Consider the following 26,093-nt stretch of genomic DNA (forward strand, 5'->3'; position numbering starts at 1 on the left):
TCACAAGGGTAACAGGAGAAAATAGACCACAAAATTTGTTGTGCAATTTCTCCTGAGTACACCAATACTTCGCATGTGGGGGAAAGCCACTGTGTGCTTGGCAGGGCTCAGAAGGGAGGGAGCACCGATTGACTTTTTGAACGCAAAATTGTCTGGAATGAATGGCGGGTGCTATGTCGCGTTTGGAGAGCCCCTGATGTACCTAAAGAGTGGAACCCCCCCCCAATTCTGACTCCAACCCCAACCCTAATCCCAGCCCTAACCCTAGGCCCAACCCTAACCGTAGCCACAACCCTAAGGGCTCTTTTCCATTTGCGAGAAACACGTCCGAGTCTCACATGTGAAAACCAAGCTCTGGCGCCGGCACTTGGGAGCGGAGCGTGCGGCTCCATGTATTGCTATGCGGCCGCACGCTCGCTCAGGAGTGCCGGCGCCAGAGCTTGGTTTTCACATGCGAGACTCGGACGTGTTTCTCGCAAATGGAAAAGAGCCCTAACCGTAGCTCTAGCCCCAAACCTAATGTAAACATGGAAATCAATTTTTTTTATTTTATTATTTTTACCTAACTAAGGGGGTGATAAAGGGGAGTTTGACTTGCTATTTTTTTTATTTTGATCACTATGATAGACCCTATCATCGTGATCAAAATGAACCAATAGGCAAAATTTCTTATTGTTGCCAGGTGCCGGCCGGCTGATCTCGGCGGGCACATTGCCCATGCGGCCACTATTTTCTTCCCTGAAGAAGCCCTACGGCTGGGTGACAGGATAGGGGGATACCGGGGGGGGGGGGGGGGGGGGCGAGCTTGCGGGACCCCTGTTTCTCTCTCCTCTGATGTGCTAGATCTCTCTGATGTGCCTCTGATCATATCATAGGAAAGAGAAACTAAATGGAAAATCAGACCTTTTTTTGCGGTCGCTGTTATTCCGTGAATAACTGATCGCAACACTGGGGTCGGTAAAAACCAACCCGAATCATGTTCTCCAGAATCTCAGCTACCCCCGTAGCTGAGACCCCAGAGAATTTCTGACGCTGGGGGGCACTATAACCATATTTCTCAGCGCCGTTAAAAAGTGACGCTGAGGAATAAGTACCCTTAACTGCTGCCGTTAAAAAGTGTATCGGTGGTCATTAAGGGGTTAGATTTATTAAATCCGCCGTGGAAAAATCCGCAGAGGATCATTCTACGTGTGCACATACCCTTAGGGTTGTACTCATCCTCCTCCTTCCTCCAAATAGGGAGAGTGGAGTTGATACCAAAAAGTTCTATTTTGGTTTCACCTGACAAAGCAATGCTCCATCTATCAAACACCGTGAACCCATATTGCAAAGCCTTTGAGAAAGCGATCAGGCGAAACGCGCGTCAGGGGCTGTGGGAAGGCCACATAGTAGTCCGGACCAACTATGAGTGAGCATATACTTTTCAATCAACATATGTGAACATGGGATATATGAGATCAGATTGCAATATGGATTCACGGTGTTTGATAGATGGAGCATTGCTTTGTGACTAATGATATTTAAGCAGTTCTGCTTACTCACCCTGGTCATACTGTGGACCTATGTCCTACCTCTAGTGTATCGGTTGGTTTTTTCATGTCGGATTTTTTTTTATATATTCTGTCATGTGTAAAAAACTTTTTTGTATTATATTTTTAATATCAGAATTAAAGTTTATATTTTATTATAATTTGGTGTGTATAATTCCTTTCGCTGGTTTTCAATGTTCTAAATTTGGAGTAGTGCACCTATGTACATATATTCTTTTTTACGTTTGGGAGAGCTAAAATTATCGAATATGCTCTCGGCCATTCATATGAGTACGTGCTTGTTGATTATTTTATTTGTACATAACTATACAGTATATATTTATTGGTTTGATTTTTTCTTTATTTTGTGTTTAAATTTTAAAAAAGGAAAAAAGTTACATACACCAAGAAACACCATTCACTTTTGCTTCGATCTCGAACAAATCAGCACCACTTCTCTATCTTGACAACCATCATTTTTATTGGATATGTACACACAATATATATACCTTTATAATATATTTTTTCTAATACATAACCTTTCAGAAAGACAAAACTAAATGGTGGAAACAGTACAAATATGTACATACAGTGCGCATGTGCAATGTATTCTTATAAATGTAGAGTTTCTAGGCATCATTCTCACATACACAATGCATTAGCTTCAGCAGACATAAGAAAATACTGTATAACCCCTGTAACTGAACTAGGGGACTACTAAACCTCTGATGAAAATGATCAAACTGCAAATACTAATTAAATGATGATTTCAGAAGTGCCCTGGAACGCGCTCTTGTGCAGTCCGAGTAGAACTGCTCACACCAGTGCCAAATGCCACAAAAATATCGAACAATCTCCTTAAAAATTCTAAAGTGCTTGTACAATCCATACTACGTTTACAGGCAACATCCCTTTATGTGAATCTTCCACCATCTTCTGAGCACAGCCACTCTCCAGTAAAGACTGGAAACTGCAGTTTCCCAAGTAAACTTGATCTGGTCTCAGCAAACAAGATATTTACCTAAAATAAAACACAAAAATATAACTCCGTAATAAGGAAAAATAATTTGTCACCTCTGAAAATGCACACACACCGTACATGACTCCCCCAATAATGATCAGCTGATTTTAGAATGCTCTTCACCAATCCTTCTGCTACAGTTCATTGAGGGGACCATGAATGCCAACATGTAGTGTGACATACTGAAGCAGAGTATGATCCCCTCACTTTGTAAACTGGGCCGCAGGACAGTATTCCAACATGATAACGACCCCAAACATACCTCCAAGACTACCAATACCTTGCTAAAGAGACTGAGGGTAAAGGCACTGGACTGGGCAAGCATGTCTCCAACCTAAACCCTGTAGAGCATCTGTGCTGCATCCTCAAACGGAAGGTGGAGGAGCGCAAGGTCTCTAACATCCACCAGCTCCATGATGTCGCCATGGAGGAGTGGAAGAGGATTCCAGTGGCAACCTGTGAAGCTCTAGTGACCTCCATGCACAAGAGAGTTAAGGCAGTGCTTGAAAATAAGAGTGGCTACACAAAGTATTGTCACTTTGGGCACAATTTGGCCATTGTCACTTAGGGGTAGTTTAGACATTAATGGCTGTGTGTGAAGTTACTTAGAGGACACACAAAATTTACACAGTTGTACATTGAAGATGACACTTTCATGCAATGTAAAGTACCGTATATATACTCGAGTATAAGCCGACCCGAGTATAAGCCGACCCCCCTAATTTTGCCACAAAAAACTGGGAAAACCTATTGACTTGAGTATAAGCCTAGGGTGGAAATGCAGCAGCTACCGGTGAATTTCAAAAATAAAAATAGATCATTATTTCCCCATAGCTGTGCCATATAGTGCTCTGCGCCGTTCATATCTCCCCATAGCTGTGCCCCATATAGTGCTCTGCACTGTTCATATTCCCCCTTGGCTGTGCCATATAGTGCTCTGCAGCGTTCATATCTCCCCATAGCTGTGCCCCATATAGTGCTCTGCAGCGTTCATATTTCCCCATAGATGCTCCACATAAATCTGTGCCATGGCCGCTGCTGCTGCAATAAACAAAAAAAAAGCCATACTCACCTCTCTTGCTTGCAGCTCCCAGCGTCCGGTCCCGGCGTCTCTGCACTGACTGATCAGGCAGAGGGCGCCGCGCACACTATATGTGTCATCGCGCCCTCTGACCTGCACAGTCAGAGCGGCGACGCTGGGAAGATGGAGCGGCGCCCGGCGGCTAGAACGCGGACAGGTGAATATGACATACTTACCTAGTCCCAGCGATCCTGGCGCTCCCCGCCTGTCACAGCTGTCTTCGGTGCTGCAGCTTCTTTCTCTATCAGCGGTCACAGTTACCGCTGATTAGAGAAATGAATAGACGGCTCCACCCCTATGGGATGTGGAGCCGCCTATTCATTTCTCTAATGAGCGGTCCCACGTGACCGCTGAAGAGGGGAAGAAGCTGCAGCACAGAAGACCGTGGGACAGCAGGGACAGCGCGAGGATCGCTGGGACTAGGTAAGTATGCCTCAGCGCCCTCACCCCCTCACCCGCCGACCCCACCGCTACCGTGACTCGAGTATAAGACGAGAGGGGCACTTTCAGCCCAAAAATTTGGGCTGAAAATCTCGGCTTATACTCAAGTATATACGGTAGTTAGTGTTACTACATGAAAAGATGCGCCACATTAAGAAGCACATGCATTTACATACCTTGGCATACTATCATAATAACATAGTTAGCAAGGCCGAAAAAATACATTTGTCATCCAGTTCAGTCTATATTCCGTCAGAATAAATCCCCAGATCTACGTCCTTCTAAAGAACCTAATAACTGTAAGATACAATATTGTTACACTCCACGAAGACATCCAGGCCTCTCTTGAACCCCTCGACTGAGTTCACCATCACCACCTCCTCATGGAAGGAATTCCAGATTCTCACTGCCCTAACAGTAAAGAATCCTCTTCTATGTTGGTGGAAAAATCTTCTCTCCTCCAGACGCAGAGAAAGCCCGCTTGTGACCATCACCTTCCTTGGTATAAACAGATCCTCAGCGAGATATTTGTATTGTCCCCTTATATACTTATACATTGTTATTAGATCGCCCCTCAGTCTTTTTTCTAGACTAAATAATCCTAATTTTGCTAATCAATGAGTGCATTAATCGTTGTGTGAGGAATCTACTGCCACGCTGAATGTACTTGGGCAGGCAAATTATGAAGATCCCCTGCTGGTAAAATCCTCAGGCAACCATTTAAAAACCTCGTTGATAGCATGCCAAGATGTGTGCAAGCGCGTGTGCTGAGCATGGTGATCATACTCATTACTGAATGAATTGAGATGTTTTAAAAAGGTTATTTCCATTTGTTTTCTTGATTTGCTTATTACCATGTCCATTCATCCTGTAATTTCTATAATTCCATGACTTTTCCTTTTTGGTGTTGCAATTTCAATAATCATATTATACATTAAAGATCTCTTTTTTTTTTTTTTTTTATTTATTTAAATAAATTTTTATTAACAAAATAAAGAACATCCGGATGTCATTTACATTGCATTATATCACATGCACGTTTTCTTATTTCAATACACCCCAACATTACCCCAACTACCTCCCACCCCCCTAAGACAGCTCATTCCCAATCTATACCCCACTGAGGTATTATCTGCCTCGTGTAGTTTATCCTAATCCAGATCTTAAGAAACTCGACGTCTATACTCCTCATTCCAATTCAAGCCAAGGAGACCACATCTTATTATACATATCTATTTTCCCCCTTTTTTTGTACACCCCTTTTCCAATTTTAAACCATTTTGAACATATTGGAGAAATTCCCTTCTCGTAGGTGGTTCCACATTAATCCAATTTCGTGCTATCACTTTCCTTGCCATGTAGAGTAGCCTAGCAATTGCAACCTTCCAAGTATTATCAACTCCAATTTCTTCCACATATCCCAGCACGCATACCATCGGGTCTCTAAGAACTCTGCACTTATACGCTACTTCAACCCGGCTCAAAACCACCACCCAAAAAGCAGCCAGCCTAGGACACGTCCACATCATGTGATATATTCCAGCATTCTCACTCGCACACCTCGGACACTCAGAATTGGCACGCAATCCCGCTCTGTATAGCACTTCCGGAGATTTATATACTCTATGCAGAATATATAACTGCGAGAGTCTATATGGTTCACTCAAGGATAATCGCGGAATCCACTCCATCACCGATTCCCAGGTTTCCTTCTCCATCAGTCCTACGTCCCTCTCCCACTTAGCTCTCGCCTTTATAGGGAAATCTAGTAAAAACGTGTGCATTAGGTCCTTATACAGAGTGGAAATAACTCCCCTTGTAGTCCCGTCACCACACACATACTCCAACACAATATCATCCTGAATTCTGAAATCCACCTTCTTCTTCTGAGCTCTAAAGGCATGCCTCATCTGCGCATACTGATATACCCCTGTGGATCGCAGCCCAAATTCTTCCTGCAATTGAGAAAAGGACTTCAATGCTTGCTGCTGAGTTATCTGGTGAACAAAACAAATTCCCTTATTCTGCCATTCCATCAGTCCTCCCAAAGCCTCGAATTCCTTTAAATTGTTATTAGACCATATCGGTGTGAATTTAGTCAACCCTGTAACCCCATGAATCTGCCTTAGTCTATTCCATAATTTTCGAATCAGGAACAGGGTTGGGTATACTTTCCCCAAAGAGCCATCCTCCAAACACCTGACCATCGGTCGTCGGTCCGTCACCTCTTCCATTAGATGTTGTACTGCACTGGATGACGCCCCTCGCGCCCAGCCCTTCAAATGCTGGCTCTGGGCCGCAAGGAAGTATATTTCCGGGTTGGGCAAAGCCAAACCACCATCCTCCTTGGGTCGCTGAAGCGTCTCCAGGCTAATACGTGGATATTGTCTACCCCATATCAAACTTCTAAAGAGGGCATTAATCTGCCTGAACTTCCCCCTAGGGATCCAAATTGGTGCGTTATGTAAAACATATAGGATTTTAGGCATCAGGACCATTTTAATAAGGTTTACTCTACCGACGACCGATAGATGTAATTTATTCCAGGCATCTACCTTCGCCTTGAGTACCCCCATAACAGGAGCCAAATTTCTTTGTAGGTACTCCGCAATTGGCACCGAGACATATATTCCAAGGTATTTAAATTTGGAAACCACCTGTAGCCTTTCATCACCAACATCCTCACTTACATTCTCACCTACGTCATCCACCTTAAAAAGAAACGACTTATCCCAATTAATTGTCAATCCTGACACAGCACCAAATCTCTCAACAATTTCAATGGCCCCTCTTAGTGAATCGTCTGGATCCGCCAGGAACAGCAAAACATCATCCGCGTATAGCGCTATTTTTTCCTCTATTTTCCCATACCTAAACCCAGGGACCCTATCAGACTGCCGAATCTTAGCGGCAAGAGGTTCTACAGCCAGCGCGAACAGGAGGGGTGAGAGCGGGCATCCCTGCCTAGTACCCCTAGCCAGCCCTATAGGTCGAGACAGCTCCCCGTTCACTCTAATTCTAGCCGACGGTGATGAATACAGCAGCTGTATCCAGGCCACAAACTGCGGACCAAACCCCATACATTCCAGCACCTGCCAGAGGTATCCCCATTCGACACTGTCAAACGCCTTATGTGCATCCAGCGATACAATCACTCTACGACCACCGTTATCAGACTCTACCTGCAAATTTACATACAACCTGCGCAAATTGATCGCCGTGCATCTGTCAGGCATAAAGCCAGATTGGTCCGAATGCACCAGACTCGCAATAACACTAGAGAGTCGGAGAGCCAACACCTTGGCCAAAAGCTTGACATCAATTGTTAGTAAAGAAATTGGGCGGTACGACTCCGGTTTCCCCAAGTCCTTATCCTTCTTTGGAATAACCACTATTATGGCCTCTCTCATAGAGGCTGGCAAACACCCACAGGACCTAGCTTCCTCCAGTACCATTTTTAATCTACGAATCAACACTTCTGCCAACCCTTTATAGATCTCAGCGGGTAGCCCATCGACCCCAGGCGCCTTCCCATTAGCCATGGACATCAATACCCGACTCAACTCCTCCTACATTAAAGATCTCTAGTGAACATTTTTTCTTTGTTGTGCTCGTTTCCCACTGTAAGGCTGCGTTCCCACAATCAAATAGTAGCGTGTTAGGGTACCGTCACACAGTGGCACTTTTGTCGCTACGACGGTACGATTCGTGACGTTCCAGCGATATCCATACGATATCGCTGTGTCTGACACGCAGCAGCGATCAGGGATTCTGCTGAGAATCGTACGTCGTAGCAGATCGTTTGGAACATTCTTTCGTCGCTGGATCTCCCGCTGTCATCACTAGATCGGTGTGTGTGACACCGATCTAGCGATGCGTTCGCTTGTAACCAGGGTAAACATCGGGTTACTAAGCGCAGGACCGCGCTTAGTAACCCGATGTTTACCCTGGTTACCAGCGTAAATGTAAAAAAAAAACCAAACAGTACATACTTACATTCCGGTGTCCGTCAGGTCCCTTGCCGTCTGCTGGCCGTAAAGTGAAAGCAGAGCACAGCGGTGACGTCACCGCTGTGCTGTGCTTTCACTTTACGGCCGGCAGTCAGTGAGTGCGGGAAGCAGACGGCAAGGGACAGACACCGGAATGTAGGTATGTACTGTTTGTTTTTTTTTACGCTGGTAATCAGGGTAAACATCGGGTTACTAAGCGCGGTCCTGTGCTTAGTAACCCGATGTTTACCCTGGTTACCCGGGGACCTCGGCATCGTTGGTCGCTGGAGAGCTGTCTGTGTGACAGCTCTCCAGCGACCACACTACGACTTATCAACGATCACGGCCAGGTCGTATCGCTGGTCGTGATCGTTGGTAAATCATATAGTGTGACGGTACCCTAAGACGCAATGCATTTGCGCCGAGTCTATTTAACGCTGCGTAAACACAGTGCAGGTTTGTGATCCGCAGGATGTCAATTTCTGTAGCGGAGATGGTAGTCTCTGCCGTGTATTTTGACCAATAGAATGTCATTACATGCAGTAAATCTGCATGTACTATCAAACAAGAGCGGATGCAGCAAAAACACGTGGAGTTCAAAACGCTACCAATCCTGATTGTGGGCACGTAGCCTAAGTGGGGCATCCGCAGGAGCCACAGTTACAAGGGAAAGCAGCCCCTTTGCTATGCATCACTGCCAGAGCCGATCTAGCTATGCACCAATGCTGTGAAATCGGGAGTCAGTGTCCATTTTGGTGCAGTCGATATAATATGGATAGACTCAGACTCCTAAAATCTACTATATAATTGTCTAAGGGTCACTTCCGTCTGTCTGTCCGTCCTTCTGTCACGGATATTCATTGGTCACGGCCTCTGTCTGTCATGGAAATCCAAGTCACTGGTTGGTCGTGGGCGTCTTGCCACGACCAATCAGCGACGGGCGCAGTCCGGCGGCAACATTGCCGCTCCTTCCTCCCTGCAGTCAGTGCCCGCTCCATACTCCCCGCAGTCACCGCTCACACAGGGTTAATGCCAGCGGTAACGGACCGCGTTATGCCGCGGGTAACTCACTCCGTTACTGCCGCTATTAACCCTGTGTGACCAAGTTTATACTATTGATGCTGCCTATGCAGCGTCAATAGTAAAAGGATCTAATGTAAAAAATAATAAAAAATAATTATATACTCACCTTCCGCCGCCTTTCCCGCTTCTCGCGACACTCCGGTAACCGCTCCATGCAAGCGGCAGGTTCCGGGTTCCAGGTTCAAGGATGGTATGTGACAAGGACCTGCCATGACGTCACGGTCATGTGACTGCGACGTCATCACGAGTCCTGCGCTACCAACCCTGGGACCGGAAGCTGCAGAGTGCACCGCACACAGGCGACATGACTACAAGGGCTCCCTCGGAAGGTGAGTATATGTTTATTTTTTATTTTTTAACCTGTTACATACATGACTGGGCAATATAGTACGTGGCTGGGAAATATAGTACGTGGCTGGGCAATATAGTACGTGGCTGGGCAATATACTACGTGGCTGGGCAATATACTACGTGGCTGGGCAATATACTACGTGGCTGGGCAATATACTACGTGGACATGCATATTCTAGAATACCCGATGCGTTAGAATCGGGCCACCATCTAGTATATAATAAATTGGGTACAGTCACACAATGCAGTAAGTGCTGAATATTTTTTCATAGTAATTTGGGAAAGTTATGAACTGTCCTATATATGTTTGTTCTGTTCTGGATCGGAGGATCTCTGCTTTTAGCCGAGATGAATCTGTGCTGCACTTTATGTGCATGCCCAGCAGTGAATCTCTTGGATAAACAATATTCATTTGCTATAGCCCTCTCGGTGTTTTTTTTTACACCAATCCAGTTCCTTAAAATATGGACACCTTGAGTTTAAAGCCTTCTTTGTTCATTATAACAAAATATACAATCCACATCGCATCCATCCTAAACTACTTTCTCCCTGGCTTCCTCTCTTTACTTTGCCCCTCGCACCGTATGGTCTCCTATAAAAGGAGCTACTCTACTTCAGTTTTGTGGTATTGACATACACTGCTAACAGTACACAATACAAAGGACCAAGACACAAGAGGACTGAGAGGGAGGTAAAAAAAAAAAAAACGAACAAGAAGTCTTGTTGTGCCCAGAAATGGTCCCAAGGTGCCAAAATTGTCTCAAATGCATTCAATATGCAAAAATATTTCGAATTGAGAGTCCTCAGTGGTTGATACCTTTTAATGGCTAACTGAAAAGATGGTAACAAACTGCAAACTTTCGAGACCAGACAGGTCTCTTCATCAGGCAAAGACTAAAACAAATTCTGGAGAATCACATTTTTATGCACAACATAGCACAGAAAAAAAAAGCACGGATAAGACAGGTGACATGAAGCAGAATTACCATGAGTGATAAACAGTTATGTCCATAAATATTGGACCAATTCTTAGATAAGGAATGTTTTATTGTCCTCTGATTGGGGTCTGGTTCTGTTGTGATGACATATGGACATAATTGTTTATCACTCATGGTAATTCTGCTTCATGTCACCTGTCTTATCCGTGTTTTTTTTTTCTGTGCTATGTTGTGCATAAATATGTGATTCTTCAGAATTTATTTTAGTCTATGCCTGATGAAGAGACCTGTGTAGTCTTGAAAGCTTGCAGTTTGTTACCTTTTTAATGACTAACTGAAAAGATGGTATCAACCACTGAGGACTCTCAATTCTAAATATTTTTCTATCTACTGGCTAACACAGTACCAAGATATATTTCTTTCCTGTTTCACTATACGAGTCGTGTTCCATGTGAAAATATTGCAAATTCTTCTGAGATCTCTTGGCGAGAGGAAGGGAATACCTGCCTCCAGCAACAAACTATCAAACACCTGGCAGCCATTAATAAATGCAAGAGAAGGATGAACGAAATTCTACCCATGCGTCTAAGAGAAATGTTGAGGAGATAGACTGATGGGCCTAAGGGAACCACTTAATAACACCGCCTGAAATCTGACTTGACTATCACCCAAAATGAAGACAATTAAATATCTTCTGGTCATGTAATAGAGAACCCACTGAAGACCCAGCAGGTACCCAGAATTTGGGGATTCCTCTTATTAAGAAGTTATGGAGGAGTGGTACCATGACATGGGAATATTATAGTCCAAATAGTCTGCCAAAGCTGGGGTGTCAGTTCTCTACCAAAGGAGGACTGCCATCTAGTCATATAGGAATGTTTGACAAATGAGGCCCCTTGAGATAAGTTCATTATCCTAGAAATATCAGATCTCAACTTAGTGGACGGGCCTCTTGTATATCAGTTCAAACTCAGTTTGGGATGAAACTTTAAAGAAGCCAAAGATAGATGTTGCTAAATGATTGATCTGTATGCATGGGAAAAATTCACGGTTGGTAACAGCAAAATGAGGTTTCATATGTTGAAATGAGTCAATCGCCAATGAGTTCCCATCGACCATATCCGCAAACCTTAACAGACCGGCTGAAATCCACAGGGGAACCATTGAGAATTCTAAGCTATTTGGTAATAAGGGTTGGTAGATGAATGATGCCATAGGGAAATTCAGAGATGAAAGATTAAAACATCTTCTGTAGGCGAGCCAGATATCTCTAGTAACCTGCATTGGTCCCAGAAGCGGAGTAGACATCATAAGTAACCGGCCAGACCATTAATAGGAGTTTGCATGAATAGGCGCTAACCATAGCTTCTCTATTGCTGGCCATTTTTTTATAAGCCCACAGAGAAGCCAAATGTGAGATTCCTTTCAGGTGAGTGGCCATTAAGCTCACTTTTGATGTATTGATATGAGATAGAGGAGCTCAGTAGATATGAGACAAGAGTTACAAACTAATGTCAGAATGAGCTCACTGACTGATGCAGAGATTATAGAAGCCAATTGGTTTAGAATTGTAATGGAAAAACACAACTGCCCATGAAGCTGGCCACTCCATTTAAAAAAAGAGACTCATGGCTGGTCATATCAGGATAACGTTATTAGAAATGGTCGTCCATTTACAAGGTTATCTTTGGCATACACCTCTGTCCACCTTACATTCTGTATACCCCCAGTGTACACCATCTAACAATCCAGTTTTTTGTGCTTGACTAATATGAGGAAAGTCATAAAATGTAAAAAAATAATATAATAAAATAAAATGTATAAAAGACATAAGGAAAAATAGGAGTAGCCCATACAAAATACATTGCATCCTTTTCTGTTGCCATGAGCTAGCCATATGTTGGTCTGCAGCATTTTTTTTTATATATTGAGGATGGAATATTCCATATATACCTTTTAAGGAAGCATAGAATATAACAGCAATCATATCTATATTCTTTGTTAACTATTTAGTGCACGAAATCAAGAAGAAATTTTAGGAAACTTCAAAGTGCAAAATGCTGAAAAAAATCATTACCTGCTGCAAACCTTTTCTTGACCAGTGACATCCTATACCCTGATCCAACAAGCTCTATGTCCACCCCAGACAATGTGCGACCCTCACATGTGAACTGTGCCGCAGCCGGAGAGGGAGTGCTGCAACTACGATGAGGCTGCCAGCGGGCATACAGCTTCCCGAAGCCTGAAGATTGAGCAAGGTCAACACACACATGTACCAAATACAGGGTTTTTTCAGGAAGTATTTTACAAAAAATGCACATGTTCACGGCAAACTAGCAGAGCGGATAACTGTATAAAAGTTACCCAAATGCCCCATTATTTTACGTATTGTCTGTTTAATATCCCTTTACCATCTTTTTCCTTGCCAGGTGACGGGTTGGGTATTTGCCACAGCAGTCTTCTCTCCGAGCTGGGAAAACAAAGAAAACTAATTTGTTTGTTGCCAGATACATGTTACATTACTTTGCCAGGACACGGATGCAGATTTAGACCTCTGCACCTTTCAATGGCCCAGATTCACTAACAGTTATTACCTAATTATGAGTGTGCAGGAATAAGTGGTGCCAAACTAAGAAATGCACACAACTTAAAGGGAACCTGTCACCCCGTTTTTTGAGATTGAGCTATAAATACTGTTAAATAGGGCCTGCGCTGTGTGTTCCTATAGTGTATGTAGTGTACCCCGATTCCCCATGTATGCAGATTAATAACTTACCAAAGTCGCCGTTTTCGCCTGTCAATCAGGCTGGTCAGGTCGGGAGGGCGTGGTGACATCGCTGGTTCTTCCTCAGCTTTACGTTGGTGGCGTAGTGGTGAACAAGCAGCGCGCGATCTGCGCTGTCATCCCTTTCGTCGGTGGGGGCGGCCATCTTCCTGGGGCCGCGCGTGCGCAGATCGAGTGCTCTGCTGCACGGGGCTTCAGGAAAATGGCCGCGAGATGCCGCGCGTGCGCATTAGAGATCGCGGCGGCCATTTTCCCAAAGCCGAGTTTGCATCTCGGCTTTGGGAAAATGGCCGCCGCGATCTCTAATGCGCATGTGCGGCATCCCGCGGCCATTTTCCTGAAGCCCCGTGCAGCAGAGCACTCGATCTGCGCACGCGCGGCCCCAAGAAGATGGCCGCCCCCACCGACGAAAGGGATGACAGCGCAGATCGCGCGCTGCTTGTTCACCACTACGCCACTAACGTAAAGCTGAGGAAGAACCAGCGATGTCACCACGCCCTCCCGACCTGACCAGCCTGATTGACAGGCGAAAACGGCGACTTTGGTAAGTTATTTCTCAGCATACATGGGGAATCGGGGTACACTACATACACTATAGGAACACACAGCGCAGGCCCTATTTAACAGTATTTATAGCTCAATCTCAAAAAACGGGGTGACAGGTTCCCTTTAATAAATTCACTGCACTTCATCAGTGACGTGCCCCTTGTCAGGGACTGTAGCAACATTTCTGGTTTAACACTGTCAAACCCCAAACCCAGCTCCGCTCATTTTGCCTGAACTACCTGTAGTGTGAATATGTCAAATGTCGCAAAGTTTTGGGACAACTCTGAGATGCCCAAGAATCTTGTGACTTTTGGTCCAGATTTGGTCCAGTTTTCTGGAGGAAACACTTAGATGAATCAGTCCCAATGTGTTTTTCTTTAATTATTATTAGCGCAATTTTTTTATTTTTTTTTTTAACACAGAATTTTTTCCCCACCCTGGGTGGCTGACATACATATTTTTATCTGTATGCTGTATTACCACACTGTTATTGGGAAACTGTTAAGCAAGCTGAAGGTGAAATGATCTCTAAAAGAGTTAAAGATGACATTTCATTTGTATTTCAGGCATGTGACAAGGCTCGTTAAAGGGTCAACATTGACTTGTAGGATTGCTACCTTCCAATAGGTGGCACTAGAGTTCTAGCTTCTTCTTCTCTGAAGAGACAATTTTCATAATTTGCGTATTTTAGGCAAAAATACATAGATTGTCATTTTTTACATTTTAAAATTTACAAAAAGGAAAATGGGCCAATGCAAAACTTGGGCACCCTTAGGAGATTACACAGCAACAACACGTGAGGATTGCCTGTTTGTTTCACAATCCCCACATGTGTGGAGGCTGTCGAAGAGCTGCAAATCATGCAGCCACAGAGACTTGAACATAATATATGAGCACGGCCAGATGCTCTGATGACCCCAGAGCGTGCTCAGATAAGATGTTATCTGAGCACGTTCACTCATCACTAGTGCTCACATATCTTTGACCCAAGTTTCAGACCTTAATTAGCCCGTTAGGGTTATGGCTTGTTCACCATCATCATTAGGAAAGGCCAGGTGATGCAAATTTCCCAGCTTTATAAAAACCCAACCTTGTGCCAAAAAACAGCAATAGAGATAAGCGAGCATGCTCGGATAAGGTGTTTTCAGAGCATGCTCATATGCTGAAAGAGCATCTTCTGTGTGCTCTAATACCATGTTTGAGTCGCAGTGGCTGGTCGACATCGGTAACACATGCAAGGATTGTCTAACAGGAAATCCCTGCATGTGCTGCGGCTGTCGAACAGCCATGGCGACACAAACATAGTATTACAGCACACAGAAGAAAGATGCTCTTTCAGCAATCGAGCATGCTCCGATAACACCATACCTGAGCACGCTCGCTTATTACTAAAAAGTAGCCACGGGTTCTTCTAAGCACCTGTCTAGCACTCTGAAAAGGAAAATGGTGAAGGCCCACAAAGCAGGAGAAGGCCATAAGAAGATAGCAAAGCGTTTTCAAGTTACATTTCAAACTGAGGAAAGGGCAATTAAGAAATGACAGTTAATAGGAACAGGGAACAGTGGAGGTCAAGATAAGGTCTGGAAGACAAACCAATATTTCAGCAAGAGCTACTCATAGGATTGCTATAGCGGCAAATAAGAAACCCTGCTTGACAGCAAAAGATCTTTAGAAAGATTTAGCGTTATGGTACATTATACATCTGCACAAATATGGCTTTCATGGAAAAGTCATCAGAAGAAAACCTCAACTGTGTCCTCACCATAAAATTCAGTGTCAGTACTATGCAAAGGGGTAATGTATCTCCTTGTGGAGAGTGACATACCGGCTCTGGTATGCCAAGGTGAGGAGGCTTATTCACGTGCAATGCTCCTCTGGGCAATTTAATATGCAAATTACCTCTTCAGAGGGGAAGAGGACTTGAACAGTGATGAACTAACGTGCTCGGATAACTTCTTATCCGAGCACGCTCGGGTGTTATCCGAGCATCTGGCAGAGCTCCTATATTATGTTATAGTCCCTGTCGGCCGCATGATTTGTTAGGGAATCTCCACATGTGTTGAGGCTGTCTAACAGCTGCATCATGCAACATCAGAGACTCGAATATAATATATGAGCACTCTAAAATGCTCTGACAACACCCAAGCTTTCTTGGATCAGACGTTATCTGTTTACATTCGCTCATCACTAGACTTTATAGCGCCGCCTGTTGGAAGCAGCAATTTTACAAGTCAATTCACACGTCAACACAAAAAAACATCAGCAAAGGTAATATGTCTGTATGTTTTATGGAGTTTGATGTGCGGATTCAAAAAATATGCTTAGTTTTGCTCTATCACATAAGGTTTCTGAGATATAAGTATTTTTGTTATTACGCTATTTCTGCATTTTCAATGTATGTGGTTTTTCCTATGTAATTCCAATTTCTTTGCTTGTCTTAATTATGAATTTTCTTACAGGGACAACATCAGTAAAGGTTTTATGGAGTATTGACAGTGCAGACAACCAATGACTGCTTTTCGGAAAGTCACATGTTAAGGGGAGGAGCTAACTTATTAGGCGGTAAGATTTGAGTCAGTCAGAGAAGGATGTGATGGCAGCAAGGGCTGGTATGTGAGACTCTGACAGGAGACTGGCCTCTGCAGGGATCTGAGCCCTGCCACAGGGAGATAGAAGGGAAGGCAACGGACAGCCGCCATTGTGAGAGGATTCTCACTGCATTTCCGGGAGGGCAAGTTACCTCAGAGGGTAGAAAACAGCTCAGCCACAGAGGTGTAACTGAGTGAGGGTCTCCACAGAGAGAGAACCTGAAAGCAGCCAATATCACACTGAGAAACTGTCAGTCTGCAAATGTTCATCTGTAAGGAATAGGCTGACCCGTTTACCTCACAACTGTATATAGGTATCTACCAGATTACCTCCAGTAAAATCAGTTCTAAATACAAGCTGCCTCTATCATCTCTGGGGAAATATCTACTTATAGTCGGTCGGCTCATCGCATTTTTTTTTTTTGAGTTTGTCACCACCATTGACCTGAACTTACTCTACTGTTTGATCTGATTTAAAGGAGAAAAATGCCCCAACAGTGTATCAATCATCCAAACAGATTCTTATATGCTCAAGTTGTTCAAATGGTCTTCGTGACTGGCTGAATATGAGGAAAGTGGCTATGCCATTTGCTGTTCCCATGATTTGGAGAGAACACAAAAATCATAGCGATGACTGCCACTTTTGTCAAACTGAAGGGCTTTTCTACAATGAACAAGCATAAGATTAATTACCCTGAACTTGAATCTGCGATTAGGCCAGTTCCACATGATGGTACCTTGCCAGTTCCTGTACCCCCGTTGTCTGGATTGGATGAAAATGAAGTAGAATATGAAACTTGTGGAGCTTAAGCTACTGGCGAAGACATGGAGACTTCAAGTCAAGATGAGTATGTACCTGCTGGAGCAGCCAGAACGCTTTACTCAACAGGAAATAAATTATCTCATCAGAGACCTTTCATTGTCAAAAGATAAAGCTGTACTTCTTGCATCTAGGTTGAAACAGAAGAATCTTCTTCATGATGATGTCAAAGTGTGTTACTACTGAAACAGAAGTAACACTAACACAATTTTTCACAGTTGATGGACCAATGGTGTACTGTAACAATGTGAATGGCCTCTTTTGAAGAACTGAATCAAGTGTATTTTGTTGCAGATTGGCAATTGTTTATTGACTCATCCCAGAGAAGTTTGAAATAAAACCATCAAACCCTATTGCTCACTCATGTCATCTAAAAGGAAAGTTATGAAAATCTGTCGGTTGTTTTGGATGCTATATATTATAAGCAGTAGCGTAACGTCCGGGGGGGAGGAGGGGCAGAGGGTGCGGGCGCCCCGGGCCCGTTGCTCTGAGGGGGCCCACCCGGAGCTACGCTACAACAGTATCGGCGCGCTGCGCGCGCCCATACAGTTACATTCTGCGGCAGAGCAGGGAGAATCGATCTCCCTGCTCTGCCGCTATGGGGCCCCTGAGCAGGCGGAGGGGCCCGATGCCAGCAGTGGGCCCCCCGCCATCATCGGAAGATCATCTGTACCGGCATTAAGCCGATACAGCTGCTCGCATTGATGGGAGTAGATCGCTGCGCTCTTTCTCCCATCATCCCCCTGTCAGTGTCAGTGTCTGACGTAGCCGACACTGACAGCGGGCGCGATGACGTCACTGCCCGGCGCCCGCTGTCAGGAGATCAGCGGGAGCAGCGCAGGAACCAGGAAGAAGAGAGGTATTTATTTATTTTATATGGGTGCTGCTGCCTTATTACAGGGTCTGCCTATGGGGATCTGCCGCCTTATTACAGGGTCTGCCTATAGGGATCTGCCGCCTTATTACAGGGTCTGCCCATGGGGATCTGCCGCCTTATTACAGGGTCTGCCTATGGGGATCTGCCGCCTTATTACAGGGTCTGCCCATGGGTTTCAACCGCCTTATTACACGGTCTGACTATAGGGGTGCTGCCTTATTACAGGGTCTGACTATGGGGGTGCTGACTTATTACAGGGTCTGACTATGGGGGCTGCCTTATTACAGGGTCTCACTATGGGGGCTGCCTTATGCTATAGTCTACCAATGGGGAGCGCATTATACCATATTGTGGACTATTTGGTGCATTATGCTACTGTATATGGAGGCTATGTAGGGGGCCATCATACAGTGTGGGGGTCATTATACATTGTTGGAGCCATCAAACAGTTTGGAGGCTACTAAGGGGTCAGTATACTGTGTGGGTGGTACTATACAGTGAGGGGGCATTATACTGTGTATAAGAGAGCATCATACTGTGTATAGGGGAGCTGTACAGGGGGGGAGACTCGGGACATTATTAAATGTAAAGTGGGCACTTATTGTTATAGTGGAACTCATGGTTACTGTAGCTATCAAAAGGGCACACAGGCCATTATTACTTTCTAGGTGGCAAATATTGGCACTGTTTTCTAGGGCACTTGCATCCGGCATTACTATATTATAGAGGGGTGCTTTAGAATTTAGAGGGCACAGAGAACCACACAGCAGGGGCAGTAATAGGGATACATACGGCAGCAGTGGCTCAGTATTGGGGTATCAGGGGCAGTAATAGGGTCACATACGGCAGCAGCGGCTCAGTATTGGGTATCAGGGGCAGTAGTAGAAACACATACAGCAGCAGCGGCTCAGTATTGGGATATCCGGTGCCGTAATACGGACACATACGGCAGCAGCGGCTCAGTATTGGGGTATCAGGGGCAATAATAGGGACACATACGGCAGCAGTGGCTCAGTATTGGGGTATCGGCAGGATAAGGAGTTTGTGCAGGTTGGTAATAGATGGTGATGGGGCTGGAATATGACAAGTCAAATGTGTCTTTGTTGTACTCTCTGCAGACGAGTTGTAGCTGGAAGAAGTTGTCATGTTGGTCTGGGCCAGATGGAAAAGACGGGGAAAAATGAACGATTCCATCAGAAAGGAAGTCAACGGTAAGTCACCATCTATAACTGTGCAGTTATCTCTTATATGTTCTGTAGGGCTGGTATCTACCACTGACCATATGGCGGTAATATCCATGTTGGTCTTTATATAGAGATTATCTTCAGTAACAGCGCGGTCATCTGCTGAGGTCCTCCTCCACTATTATGGCGCGTCACCGAATTGTAATCAAGGTTACCTGGTTAGGGGCCCACTCAGAAGCTTCGCCCCCCCTGAACCACAACCGTAGCTGCGCCTCTGATTAAGCATAATCAATGGAATATCTGTGGAGATTTGAAAGCGATTGGTCTGCTAATGGGAATGTAAGGAGGTTTCACAAAATATTGTTGCTTCTTGTGTTCATGGGATGGTAGAAATACAGTATAGCATTATGTTCATCGTGATTGGGGACAGAAACATTTATGCTCCAGGTAGAGACAATGTTCAGCATAATCCTTTAGTTGCTCCAACAAAAATCTTTCTACCGCCACTACATATAAAGATGGGATTGAGTAAAAAGTTTGTGAAAGCCATAGCAAAGACAAATTCACAAGGGTTCCAGTACATTTCACAGAAATTCCACAGGTATTTGTTGGTCCTCAGATCAGAGAGCTTATGAGAGTTAATGTGTTTGAAGGAACTCTAAGGGTAAGTTCACACAGGATGTTTTTGCTGCGTATTTTTTTCTGCAGCAAAACCTGATCATCTTGGCAGGAAAGAAGCTGCGTCAAAACTGCTAAATGCATACCAGTGTCTTGGATGTCACATGTCTCTGAAAATGCACTTTTTGCATTCACATTTGGATTTCTTCCCTCAAAATCTTGGGGATGTAAGCGATGAACAAGGTGTGCGGTTTTACCAGGACATTAAAGTAATGGAACACCACTACCAGGGTTTTTGGAATGACTCCGTGATGGAAGCTTACCGTTGGATGTTATATAGGGACAACCCTGAAAAATCGTGTCCACGACAGTCTAATGTCAAGCACTTTTAATTTCTGCTCATATTTTGGTTTCTATTTTGCATATGAAATTATTTTGGTTCAATAGAAACTGTTTTGTAAGGTGAAGCATTTTTTTTCAGATATGTAGATTACTGTTTTTTTAATGTCGCCAGTATATTTCCTATACCTTATAATAATGATGCTAGTCCATGGAAACTATACGTGCTACAGAAAAACTATGTACTTTTCTGAATCATCTTTTTGTCCTGATTTCAAAAATGTATAAAGTCACCTGCGATGATTACAAGAGAGGGATTTTTGGTTCTTACCGTAAAATCTCTTTCTTGGAGCCTTCATTGGGGGACACAGGTAACCATGGAGTGTATGCTGCTGTCACTAGGAGGCTGACACTATGCAAATAAAGAAGAAGTAACTCCTCCCCGGCAGTATACACCCTCCGACAGGCACCAGGCAACTCAGTTGGTGCAAAAGCAGTAGTAGGAACAGTAATATAAAACTCAACCTATGCACCAACCCACAACAACGGCACGTTGGCCAACACGGTACAACTTCAAGGGAGGGTGCTGTGTCCCCCAATGAAGGCTCCAAGAAAGATTTTACGGTAAGAACCAAAAATCCCTCTTTCTCGCCTCATTGGGGGACACAGGTAACCATGGGACGTCCAAAAGCAGTCCCTAGGGTGGGATATTCTGCAAAAAAGAGGAGTTAGGTAGGCCGGTCAGAAACCGCCGCCTGTAGTATCCTCCTACCCAGGCTCGCGTCCGCAGAAGCCGGAGTATGCACCTTGTAGAATTTGACAAAGGTGTGAATGGATGACCATGTTGCGGCCTTGCAAACCTGCGAGGCCGATGCTTGGTGACGAACTGCCCAGGAAGCTCCCACAGCCCGGGTAGAGTGAGCCTTCACCCCTGACGGAGACCGTTTGTCTTGAACACGGTATGCCTCCAGAACCGCCGAACGGATCCAACAAGCAATTGTGGACTTGGAGGCGGGGAGCCCCTTTCGCCGCCCTTCCGAGACAACGAACAGAGAATCGGCCTGACGAAAGGAGGCAGTTCTGGCAAGATAAATTCGGATAGCCCTGACCACATCCAACTTGTGAAGAGATTTCTCCAAGGTATGAACCGGGGAAGGGCACAAGGAAGGGAGGACAATGTCCTCATTGATGTGAAAACCCGAAACCACCTTTGGTAGAAAGGAAGGAACCGGACGAAGAACCACTTTGTCCTGATGCAGGACTAGAAAGGGAGAACGACAGGATAATGCCGCCAGCTCCGACACTCTTCTAATGGAGGTGATGCTACCTTCCCGGATAGAAGCGAGAAGGAAATGTCCTGAATCGGTTCAAAGGGCGTACGCTGGAGGACGTCCAAAACGAGGTAGAGGTCCCAAGGCTCGACTTGAGGACGACAAGGGGGAGCTATATGAGCGACCCGCTGGATGAAGGTCCGCACCTGAGGCAGAGAGGCCAGGTCTCTTTGAAAAAGAATGGACAGAGCGGAAATCTGACCCTTCAAGATGCTAAGGGAAAGACCCGAATCTAGACCCGCTTGAAGGAAACTGAGAAGGGATGGAAGGGAAAAGGTCATAGGAAACAGATTGTTGTCCTGACATCACCGGAAAAAAGCCTTCCAACACCTGTGGTAAATACACGAGGAAGCCGGTTTTCTCGCCCTTATCATAGTCTGGATGACGCTATGAGAAAAACCCGCGTCCTTCAGGACCGCGGCCTCAACGGCCATACCGTTAAATTCAGAGACCGAGAATTCGGGTGGAAGAGGGGGCCCTGCGAAAGAAGGTCCGGACGATCCGGAAGCCTCCACGGAACGTCCGATAGCATGCTCACCAGTTCCGCATACCAGGCCCTGCGAGGCCAATCTGGAGCTACTAAGAGCACGGGAACCCCTTATATCTTGATCTTTTTTACGACTCTTGGGATCAAGGGGAGGGGTGGAAACAGATCGGGCATCTGGAACTGGGTCCACGAAATCACGAGAGCGTCGCATCCGACAGCCATCGGATCCCGAGATCTGGAGACGTACTGGGGAACCTTGAAGTTTGCCCCGGAAGCCATTAAGTCGACGTCTGGAATGCCCCACCGCTGGCAAAACTGGCTGAAGATTGCGGGAAGAAGAGACCACTCGCCGCCACGATGTCCTGACGACTCAGAAAGTCGGCTTCCCAATTGTCCACTCCTGGGATGTGGACGGCTGACAGAGATGGAATGTGACCCTTCGCCCATCGCAGAATTTTTTCCACTTCCGCCCGCTGCGAGTCCCTCCCTGATGGTTTATGTAAGCCACGGCTTTGGCATTGTCCGACTGAATGCGAACCAGTTTCCCTGAAAGGAGAGACTCCCAGCGGATGAGGGCTAGGAAGATGGCTCTGATTTCCAAGAGGTTGATAGGGAGGCACGCCTCCTAAGCAGTCCAGCGGCCCTGGGCCGTGAGGTGGAGGAAAACCACCCCCCAACCTTGGAGGCTGGCGTCGGTGGAGATCACCTGCCAGCGGGGAGGGAGAAATGACCTCCCGCGCAGAATGGAGATGGACAGCGTCCAACAAGAGAGAGACTGTTTCACCCTGGGCGAGAGGCGAAACGGACGATCTAGGGAAAGTGGGTTCCTGTCCCAGGCAGACAGAAGGGCCAGCTGGAGGGGACGAGAGTGGAACGGAGCATAGGAGACCGCTTCCATGGAAGCGACCATTTTCCCCAGAACTCTCATGGCGAGGCGGAGAGACAGAGGATTCGGGCTCTTTAGAGCTCTGACCCCACCCCCCTCCCCCCGGCGAAGGGAAGGGAACTTCTCTTTGGGAAGAAAAACCTGAGCCTGAGAGGTATCGAGTTCCATGCCCAGGAACTCCAGGCGCTGAGTTGGAATCAGGAAAGACTTCTGATAATTGATTATCCAGCCGAGGCGAAGAAGCGTGTCAAGAGTAAGTTGGAGGCTCTGGCTGCAATCCTGACGGGATGGACCCTTGATCAAGAGGTCGCCGAGGTATGGGAATACCAAAAACCCCTTCGAACGAAGAATGGCCATGATAGCTGCCATGACCTTCGTGAAGACCCTGGGCGCAGATGCCAGACTAAAGGGGAGGGCCGTGAACTGATAATGATGACCCTGGATCGCGAACGTGAAGGTACGCATCTCGGATATCCACGGAACACAGAAACTCTCCCTGTTCCATGGACGCGACCACCGAGCGTAGAGATTCCATCCTGAAGCACCGAATCCGGAGAGGGCGGTTCAGCTGCTTGAGATCCAAAATTGAACGGAGAGACCTTCCTTTTCTGGAACCACGAACAGGTTTGAGTAAAAACACGAAAAACCGCTTGCGATAAGGCACCGGAACTACGACTTCTGAGGCGAGGAGTGAATCGACGGCCTGGAGATGTCCTGAGAGGTGGGAGGGCTGTTTGGGAGGACGAGAGAGCAGGAAACGTCTTCCTGGGGGCGAAGAAAATTCTATCTTGTAGCCTGAAGTGACGATCTCCCTGACCCAGGCATCGTCGACTACCGATAGCCAAACCTCTGAGAACAGAAGAAGCCGGCCTCCCACCCTGGAGGGATTTCCAGGTGGGGGCGACCCGTCATTTGTTAGAAAACCTGTGGCCCCGAGATCCCGATGGTTTTGCGGGGTGGCTCTTAGCCCTCCAGCGAGGTGGAGGTCTGAAAGAAGGTTTTCTTCGGTCTCCCTGCGAGGAAGAACGGTCCTGGTCGGAGTTTCCTGAGGCAAAAGACCGAAAAAGGGGGCGAATGGCCACAATGTTGCTGTTAGCCCTGGTGGAGCAGGCCGCTGCATCAAGGGAGGCATTCATGAGGTATTTTCCTGCAAGAGAAATCTGATCCGCCAAATCAGACAGTTCCTCAGCAGGAGCAGAGGCCAAAATGCCCCTGCGCAGGGTCTTGGCCCAGGCTGACACAGCCCTGGCTACCCAGGACGAGGCGAAACTAGGGCAGAGGGAGGCTCCGGAAGCCTCAAATGCCGATTTTGCTAATGCCTCGATTTGCCTGTCCGTGGGGTCCTTAAGGGAAGCCGCGTCCGGGATAGACAGAACCGTCTGCGAGGATAGCCTGGAGACAGGCGGGTCAACCTTAGGAGACTCGGACCATTTGGAGAAAAGGTCGGAGTGAAAGGGGTATAGCACGGGAAGCCGTTTCCTGCCAGGGAAATGCTTGCCAGGGTTTTCCCAGTGTGTAGAGGTAGTGTTATCAAACTCCTTGTGATTAGGAAAAACCCTAGAGGGACATTTAATCCGTTTAAACGCAACTGAGACGTCCTGAGAGCTTGCCTCATCCTCTTTAAGCTCAAGCGTTTGAATGATAGCTGAAATAAGGCTATCCACCATCTCCTGTGTTCCGGAAGTCTGATCTGCATCAGAGTCAGATTCCGACTGAGATGATAGGTCAGACCTGACGTCCCCCTGCGAGGAGGGGGAACGGGCAGATAGGGGAATCTCGTCCAGGGAACTGGAAGAGGATCTAGATAAGGTCCTTTTTCTGTCTCTTTTGTCCGGTCTGCCTCTGAGGGTCTTGGACAGGTGCGAGCGAATCGCCGTGTGAGGCGTTCGTGGCACTGGTGGCATTAGAGAGAAGCGGGATACGTTCAAGTGCCTGGACCAGGGACTGAGAAAGCTTAGTCAGGTCGGACACTGATTGAGACATAGCAACAGCCCACTCTGGGGGAGGGGGGGTGCACTCATCCCGGGACCTAGGAGCTTCCTGAGGGGCGGACATGATGGGAAACGCAGGACGGGCAGAAGGGTGAAGGCTGACCTGAGGCCCACTTTTTCTTACAGTGAGCGCAGGCGTAATGGATGGCTGTAGTGGCAAAGGCCGGAGTGGGGTCGGACATAGGTGGATATTACCTTGTCCTGAAGCGGAGAAGTACTGCCGGGAGGAGATGAGCCCGAGAGAGCAGTAGTGCTGAGCCAGCTTAAAAACAGCGACAGCGGAAGCCGCAGGTGCCTGTGTTCCCCTGAAATTCTTCTGTCCCACGCGGTGAGCCAAGCTGACAGGGAGCAGGAAGACACAGAAAAGAGCGCTGAGAAAGTGCACAGGCGCCGAAGGGGAAAGCAGGAGAAATGCCCCCAACTGCGCTGAAAAACTCCTGGCCGCAATAATGCAGGCCGCCACAAGAGGGCACAGAAGCGCCGAAAGAAGGTGAAGAAGCAGCCCGAGAGAAAAAAAAATGGCGGGAGCGCGCTATTTGGATCCCGAGGAGGGAAGGAGAAATGCCGGTGTGCAGCAATAGAGAAAAACCGGCGCCAGAAACAAAAGGTAGCGACCCTTCTTCCCTGATGCAGCCCTTTTACTCCCCTAATAAAGATGGAGATGTACCCCCATGTGATGACCCCCCCCTTAGAAGATCGCTTGCCGGGCGGCGTGCGGGCTGGGGAGGGGGTTTCATACTGTTGCTTGAAGATCCCCTACCTGGGGTTGAGGAACGCATCAGGATCCCTTGTAGGATGGAGGGTCCTGGAAGAAGTACTCCTTCCCGCGCCACGAACTCCAGCGCAGAAGACGGCGTCGATCCCTAACCGACCGCCGTCTTCCTCTCAGCCCACTCCGAGGAGAGGGATAAGGAGGGGCACGGGCAGGACTGGCCACCGAGGAAAAGGGTCACCCTGAACACCCGAATGGGTGACAGGGGACAAGTCCTGCCCAGCGGGTCCGAGAGGGTGCGATGTGGGTGATACCACACTGCTCTCTCGGTCGCTCAAAGTGGGGAAAACAGGGTGAGAAAAACTGCACCCTGTTACCCTGAAGAAAAGAGTCTGAAAAAGAAAGGGGAAAAAGGTTAATAAACACAACAAATCCCTGTAAAAGAAATGCGGATCTGGTGTTAGATCCAGGTCTGCCTCCTACAGACACTAAGCAA

General features: G+C 46.5%; 1 protein-coding gene across 8 annotated transcripts in view; it reads right to left on the reverse strand.

Moving 5' to 3' along the window:
- Positions 1–1,902: 1,902 nt before the first annotated feature.
- Positions 1,903–26,093, reverse strand: part of LOC138649071 (F-BAR domain only protein 1-like) — a 227,733-nt gene continuing 203,542 nt past the window's right edge. For 5 of the 8 annotated variants that reach the window (XM_069739189.1, XM_069739199.1, XM_069739225.1 and 2 more), the window contains 3 exons: positions 12,845–12,903; positions 12,511–12,675; positions 1,989–2,550 (listed from right to left, as the gene is read on the reverse strand). In XM_069739189.1, coding sequence (XP_069595290.1) covers positions 2,531–2,550; positions 12,511–12,675; positions 12,845–12,903 — 244 coding nt within the window. In that variant the 3' untranslated portion in view covers positions 1,989–2,530. Of the gene's footprint in view, positions 2,551–12,510; positions 12,676–12,844; positions 12,904–26,093 lie in introns of all 8 variants that reach the window. The other 3 variants (XM_069739216.1, XM_069739178.1, XM_069739206.1) reach the window with 1 other exon arrangement.

This window comes from Ranitomeya imitator, chromosome 1 (genome assembly GCF_032444005.1).
Source record: "Ranitomeya imitator isolate aRanImi1 chromosome 1, aRanImi1.pri, whole genome shotgun sequence".
NCBI classification, from domain to species: domain Eukaryota; kingdom Metazoa; phylum Chordata; class Amphibia; order Anura; family Dendrobatidae; genus Ranitomeya; species Ranitomeya imitator.